The sequence below is a fragment of the Lampetra planeri genome, chromosome 38 (genome assembly GCF_965212315.1).
Source record: "Lampetra planeri chromosome 38, kcLamPlan1.2.h2, whole genome shotgun sequence".
Taxonomy (NCBI): Eukaryota; Metazoa; Chordata; class Hyperoartia; order Petromyzontiformes; family Petromyzontidae; genus Lampetra; species Lampetra planeri.
Window position 1 is genome coordinate 9,879,993 of NC_136144.1, and position 7,415 is coordinate 9,887,407.

Genomic DNA, 7,415 nt, shown 5'->3' on the forward strand with positions numbered 1-7,415 from the left:
AGTTTAAAAAGTTTGTTTTGTCAAAACATGAAATGTCCGAGTACAGACCAAAGGACAGATGAATGGAGGGACAAAGTACTCCCTGGGCATTTCCAATAAGTCGTCTATTGGCTACCTATACAACGTGGAAATTGTGGCAGTGGCACATGTGAACAAGACACACGAGGCCTTCACTCACATTGTAGAACAGGGCCTCGCGTGGGTGCTTGCCGAAGCGAGCGTACAATTCTTCCTGAAAAATGCCCATCCTCGCGGACATGAAGAGTGCAAACGTCAACATGCCGATTCCTGTGGAAGCAGCAGAACAAAATCCCAACGTTAGGTTTGTCTCCGAGCTTGCTACTGCGCAGCAACGGCCTAGGCGCCCTTCTTGAGACAAGACGCAGGCCAAAAACACAGACGGCTCTTAGTCCGCACCTCCGATAAGCACGGTTGGCTAAGTATGGTGTGAAAGAAGTTCACCATACATACATTGCAGATATATGCATCCTTATAAACTTGCTTAATTCAAGAATATTGTTTAACGCTGATCTATTACAACTTTGATCGTGCTTTTATGTTGCCGGCTGCTTGAAAATTTGGGCCCGTGGGCCTGTGCTTATCGACTAAAGATAAATACAGGCTGTCCGACACGAGTTTTAAACTCTTGTTAATGAGAAATTGACTTTGAGGCATGCGCTCTCTCGTGACGATCACAGCAGTGCGACCATTGCGATCGTCATACGGTGGCGAGATGTTGACTCCCTCGCCTGGTATGTAGGTCGTGGGTTCGATCCTGACCCTAACATCTGTATATTTGGAGTTTGCATATATCTATGCTCCCAGTGGCCGCATGGATTTTTCTCCAGGTCCTCCAGTTTTTCCCTCCACATTTAGAAACATAAATTTTGAGTGTTTGGCTGCTATACATGTCCACGTGATAAGCCACTTCGTTGAGCTATGATTTGTGGCCAGGTCGCTTCTGATAAAGAGCTATGTAGCTCAGTGGGCCTTACCTGGTAAAATAAAAATATAGTTTAAATAAAACTCGTTATTTATGGGCTGAATACCCATCCTAAACTATTCTCTTAAAAGTGGCCAATTTATCATGTAATCTAATAGTAAGAGGATTACTATTAATAGTAATAATCTTACTATTACTATTAAGTAATAATTATTAATAATTATTATTACTTAATAGTAATAATAATAACAACAAATTATTTTTGCAGCAAAATGTCACCGAGTGAACTTTTTCCAGAGACTCCTGCATTGTGAGTGGCTGCATGTGAGATAAAACTAGCCACGCATTTATGGGGACAATACACAACGCTTGGCACAGATGGATTCCAGAATCCATTGCTGTACTGCCATCTCCTAGCCACCTCAGAGCCCAAGCCTACCACACTCGCGGTATTATCGGGCAGTCTACCATCCAAGGAATAACCAGGCTAAACCCTCGGTAAAGTCACGTAGGTAGAAAAATAATAGATCACGACGTTTCGATCGCAACACAAGCAATCGTCATCAGGTGGGACAACCACAGCAACAACAAAAAACTGCTGTAGGCTTACTTCAGAAGTTTTTCTATCTGATGACGATTGCTTGTGTTGCGATCGAAACGTCGTGATCTATTATTTTTCTACCTACGTGTCTTTACCTAAAGAACCAAAGAGTATGGATTCCTGTAGTCACGAAAGCTTCAAATCAAGATTGAGGCTAAACCCTCTGGCTTCTGACATTGGATGAGATCGGGCACAATCAGAGCATTTTGGTTATATAAAGGGTAGCTCTGTGGCGAAATCTGGATGAAAATCATATGGACGCTCATCACAGATCGTCATCGGATATGGAAACGTACCAATCAGCCAGGTGATGATGGCATAATCACCGTCGTCCTTAGCAGCATTGTAGTCGGATGCCTGAAAATTAAAAAAAACATTGCACATTAATTTAATAGAAGATCGGCACTTGTGATATGCCAATTTAGGTTTTTTGTTGCGAAGAAGTGTAAAAATAGCAATTAGCTTATTACAATATTAAAAAGTTGAAGTGGTTTCCCATTCAAGAAAGAATGGGTTGGGGCAGTGGTCATTGCATTGTTACAGCCCTGAGCCCAGTATATTCCACATCAGAACATGTATTTATAGTGGAGGAATCCGATGGGCTGTAAAGGTTTTTTTCACAGATGCCCAGTAAAGAGCAGGTTACTCAGACGACCGCTGCCGACTTCCCACTAAGCGGTACCAATTCATTAACCCCGGAAGAAAAAGACGACAGGTTGAATCAAACTCACGCCTTCCCCATCTCAGATTTCAACTCGCAAACTGTCCCCTTGTGAGCCGTACACTCTGACAGAAAACAACCCACCACTTGCTTCGCCGACATGAACGTGCAGATGAAAATTCCAAGCGAGACCAGCACGATGGAGAGGTACTTTGGCAGCGTATACCTGCCAAAGACGCGTACAAAACAAGATGACGTCTCGTGAATAAGATTCGGCACAATTCTAGGACACCGCAACCTTCAGCAGCGAGGGGATGCCAAGTGCACTCAGACCAGCCCTACCTTTTCTTGAGAATAATGATTCCGAGAACCATGTTGGCGATGAGTGACCCCTGTGCGGGTGACAGAACACAAGTTGGGAAATATAACGCATACACGCAGGATAATGTAAACATTTCCGATAACACATGGTTGTCTTGAAAGCTCAACGGGTAAGCTTCCTGGACAAAAAATATGCGACGGCAAAACGTGTTTGCAAATACCCGTTGGTTCTTTTAGCGTTGGTTTGGCTCTCCCAAGTTTTGGGCAACACCTTGATCAAATCGGCCAGTTAAAGTCAACACAACTCTATAAGTACGTTTCATTTATACAGGATCATCTTTGCAAGAGTCATTATGGCCCTCCCACCCATTATGCATAGACGGAGCTTCCAACCTTAGAAAGCGTTAAAACAACAGGACATCACTATGTTTAGCAACCCAGTGTGAAATTAGTAAGGTCTTTACATGTTCTGGATTAATAAGCAAGATGTGATCATGCAGAGGATTGGAGGTGGTAGTATCCGAGAAGAAAAATCCACGCGACCACGGGGAGAATACGCAAACTCCAAATACATAGGAATCAGGGTTAGATCGAACCCAAAACCTGTATACCGGGGGAGGTAGCGAACATCTCGCCACCGCGGTGCCCCAAGTGAGGCTCTCTTGGATGATCAACAGACATAGCTTGTTTCACTTTACCGATCGGAAGATCATGTGCAGCGGCATGGCGATGTTGAAGTTGAGGGCGTAGTTGTTGATCACGCTCACGGCAAAGAACATTATCACCATGACGGTGTAGTGCCTGCACGCGAGGACATAAGAGCACGTCCAGTATTGATCTCCGCTGCATGTGTGTGCCATGCCGCCGCTCCTCGTGCCCTCTCGACTTCAACGACTGTGGTCATAGCCACCGATGCATATATCCGGCCGGTTGGCTCATCGGAAGAGCAAATGGCTCGCAATCCTAAGGCTGCAAGTTCAAATCCTGTTTGGGGGGGGGGCATTGACTTAGCCCATAATCCCAACTGGGGTCAATAAACATGAATTCCACTTAGAGGGGAAGTCAACAGTGGATTTCCTATGGATAGACTTGCCACCACCATAGGAATGTGGAATTTTCCTCACCGGCTCAGGGTTGTAAACGGAAGACGAGCACTGCCTCAATGCCTCATTTTCAACGGGAAATCACTGACTTTGCAAGTTTCACAAGTGGCGGAGGTTATACACGGCACAGGGATTAAGCATGTGCAATTGAGCTGAGCGTATGAATGCTTGTGTGCGTAAAAATGTATTTAAAGGTGCAACCTGAAACAAAACGCACAGCCTCTGATTGTTACACGCCAAGGCTGCGTGTCCTTTATAAGACGGGCCTTAAATCAGTCAATCTGGCACTACTGTATGTTGAACTTCTTTCGCAACGTACGTAACCGACCGTGCTAATCGGAGGTGCGGGGGGGGGGGACAAGAAACTTAACACAAAAAGCAGTTTTAACCGCAAAAAGCAGGTTGTCGTGAATGGTCGTCATTATCAGGGTGTATTCACTGTGCTCACGTGACCCGCCCGCCCTGAAATACCTGATGGGAATCACCGGCTTCTTCTTCCCAAACTTCATCTCGAAAATGAAGCCCTCCAAAGCGATGAAGAGGAACTGGGAAAACGTGACGATGTTGCCGCATCCTGGGTATTTTCTGCAGTTCAAAGACAAATGCATCGGCATTACATTCAATCATTGCTAAGAAAAGAATAATTATTGTCAGTAAGCTTTTATTTATCCAACAATGCTTCACTGAGTCTCAATACTCTTTTCAGGATGGTCTTACTTTGGAAATTTGGGCAATTCCAAAAATTTTTGGGCGAGTAATTTTCATACTGTACAGCCTATGTACTGGAATGGTTTAGATATCGCTTACCATGAAACTCAGGAATACCGAAATTAAGTGCAGTGTAGCTAACCACTGCGCCACCACTCCACCCACTTTTAGCAATCCACAATGACCAGCATGGTGAAGTACGGTCAAACAAACGACCCCCATTGCCACTGCAATAACACAACTACACAAAGTCTCTATCAGAAGCCCTCTCATTGCGGACCGCAACATTGGAATTTGGACATTGGCGATACACTGGGAAAGCATAACACACCGGTCTTCATAAAACAGTCTGACGATGTCGCTGTTGCCCTTGAGCTGAAGAGTCTCCATCAGAAGTTGCCTTAAGGTTCAGTAGCTGCTTTCCCATTCGAAAGTGTGACATGAGTCATGACCTTTTGATGCCACCGTCCACCAATAAATGATTCCGGAAATGAATCGAGGAACTCGTCTGACCAGGCCTAGGTCACGAGGAGTAAAATCTTGCCTTTGGAACACGGGAGCCAGCCAATCGTCACCAGGATGGGTGCTGCTATATGGCAACAGACTTTGAAGGTTCACGTTCGGCTGCTCAGTACCATTCGTCTCGCGACTGCTTCGCACATCAACACGAGAACTGATTTTGGCGCACGAACCCGCAAGATTTTCTGACCGGGGTTGTGAAACGCGTGGAAATAAAACATTTATTGAGAAAACGTTGCTTGTTTTTATATAACGCTCACCGGTGTACCGCCAATAACGGTCATTTACCTCCTGGACATATTTGCTGCCATGCATGACCTTTGTAAAACATGGGCGCTGTCGGGCAGCAGAAAGAGAGGTCACACATTGTAGCCGTCGTCGCTGGCCAAGTATCCACGTCGGAACTTGCGGGCCGACGCCAATCAACGCGTCTGAGATTGAAAGCGGCACCGCCAGGCACTCAAATCGCGTTCACGTTTGCGTCGCCATCCAATAACGCGAAGGTTCGCCGTGGTTACTCGCCAAAGGTGCGTAAAAGCCCTCGGGTAAGGAGGGAGGGAGGGGTGATCGCTTGCCGGTTAGTGCGCAAGAGACAAGTGCCAATGTCGAGGTGAACTTGAGAGGGTTGATAACGGGGGTGGGGGGGAGCGGTGATTGAATCAACCCGGGCGCGCATGGGAGATGCGGCACAGATGGGAAGTTTCATAGCGGCAGCGGAGGGAGAATGGTGACGATATTCTGTCCTCGCGATTTCAGTCGATACACTCATTGCAACGGCAGTAGATGCACGCGTGTGAAGGGTGCTTATCCGCGTGGCTGCAATGACAGTGAATGATGATGACGATCATGTGGCTGCTGATACTGATGATGATCATGCTGATGATGATACTGGTGATGCTGCTGATACTGATGATGATCAGGCTGCTGCTGATACTGATGATGATCATGCTGCTGCTGATACTAATGATGCTCGCACCGCTGCTGCCAATGCTTCGGCTGACATCGTTTCCGATGATAATTCTGTTGCTGCTGCTTGACTAACAACGACACTACACTTGGCATATTGACATGACCTGGCAAAATGAGAACGCGTTGCTAGAAGAGTGGATAGAGAATGACGATGACACTGCTGCTAATGAGTCAATAAAGAGACGCTCTACTTACTACAAGAGCAGTGGATTGAGCATTATCCCAGTGAAACATGCATTTAGATGATTTGCCACTAAATTTCCACGTGATAAGCCACTTTGTTGAGCTATCATTTGTGAGCAGACGCTTCTGATAAAGAGTTGTATAGCTCAGTGGGCCTTACCTGGTAAAATAAAAACATAGTTTAAATAAAACTCGTTATTTATGGGCTGAATAACCATCCTAAACTATTCTCTTAAAAGTGGCCAATTTATCATGTAATCTAATAGTAAGAATATTACTATTAGCTCATTGGGCTTTACCTAGAAACAAAAATCGCTTAAAATTTGTATATTTTTCTCAAGTGATTTGTCCACCTTTCCTATAGTTCGCACTCAAATCGTGCTCTCTTATTGTTTGTCGTAACATTTTGACCCGCCCCTGCTGAACAACTCTGAAAAAATCTTTATAGCTCATCGGATTCCTCCAGCATAAACATTCCGATTGTGACACTGCTGCTGCTGACAACGACGACGACGCGGCTGCTCATGCTCATTCTAAACGGCGCTGCAAGTGATGACGGAGGCGACACCGCGGCGGTCAACGCGTTGTGACATTCACCTGGCCAGCATTTCCAGCGAGTACACGTTGCTGCAACATCCCAGCAGCACCAGCAGCACGGCGATCGCGGGACCCATGGCTGCTGCTTGATACGACGGCTGGACCAACACGGACACGACCTGGGTGTGGGTAGGGGGGGTGGTGGTGGTCGGTGTAGCCCACCGAGCCCGGGTCAATCGGCGCAGGGCCGGCAGAGAGGACCACCACGTGCCGCCATTCCGACTCCTTCCACCACGCCGGCTCGCGACTTCCGGGTGCTCCCCGGTGCGCATGCGCCGCGGATCGACGTGGCGGAGCGCAGGCGACAACGGCGGCTTGTGATTGGTCCGCGAGGCTACATTAACATAAATTAACATATTTTAGAAAATGTTGCCATAATCTCCGCGATGTTCTGATCGTCTGTGTGCAGGGATGGGGGTGTGGGGTCCAACACGAGTGCCCTTCCCTTCAGGGCCGTCCATAAATGACGTCACGCGATTTTTGGACGATTTTTGACCCCCCCCCTTCGTCACGCGGCGTCACAAAAAGTCAGACCCCCCTCAAATATGACGTCACAAAGCTCTGCCCCCCCCCCCAAAAAGCAAGCTTCAAATCGCTTTAAACTATTGTCATTGTAGTCCGTATTCAATGCGGCGCTGCACTCTGATGTTGTCTATTTAATTAAGTAGAACGTGTTGTCTATGTTTATTTAAAGTTGCGCATTTTGATGTGACGTCACATTTCTCAAACCCCCCCCTTCGTCACACATCGTCACAAATGTCTGACCCCCCCCCCCCCCCCAGGTGCATGACGTCATTTATGAACGGTCCC

At 46.7% G+C, this 7,415-nt stretch overlaps 1 protein-coding gene across 1 annotated transcript in view; it reads right to left on the minus strand.

Annotated features, from left to right (window-relative positions):
• Positions 1–6,862, minus strand: part of SLC35B4 (solute carrier family 35 member B4) — an 11,489-nt gene extending 4,627 nt beyond the window's left edge. Inside the window, exons 1-7 of the mRNA XM_078612335.1 lie at positions 6,606–6,862; positions 4,101–4,214; positions 3,225–3,327; positions 2,548–2,597; positions 2,350–2,431; positions 1,841–1,901; positions 179–288 (exon numbers count right to left, since the gene is read on the minus strand). Coding sequence (XP_078468461.1) covers positions 179–288; positions 1,841–1,901; positions 2,350–2,431; positions 2,548–2,597; positions 3,225–3,327; positions 4,101–4,214; positions 6,606–6,682 — 597 coding nt within the window. The 5' untranslated portion in view covers positions 6,683–6,862. The remainder of the gene's footprint in view (positions 1–178; positions 289–1,840; positions 1,902–2,349; positions 2,432–2,547; positions 2,598–3,224; positions 3,328–4,100; positions 4,215–6,605) is intronic.
• Between the last annotated feature and the right edge of the window lie 553 nt (positions 6,863–7,415).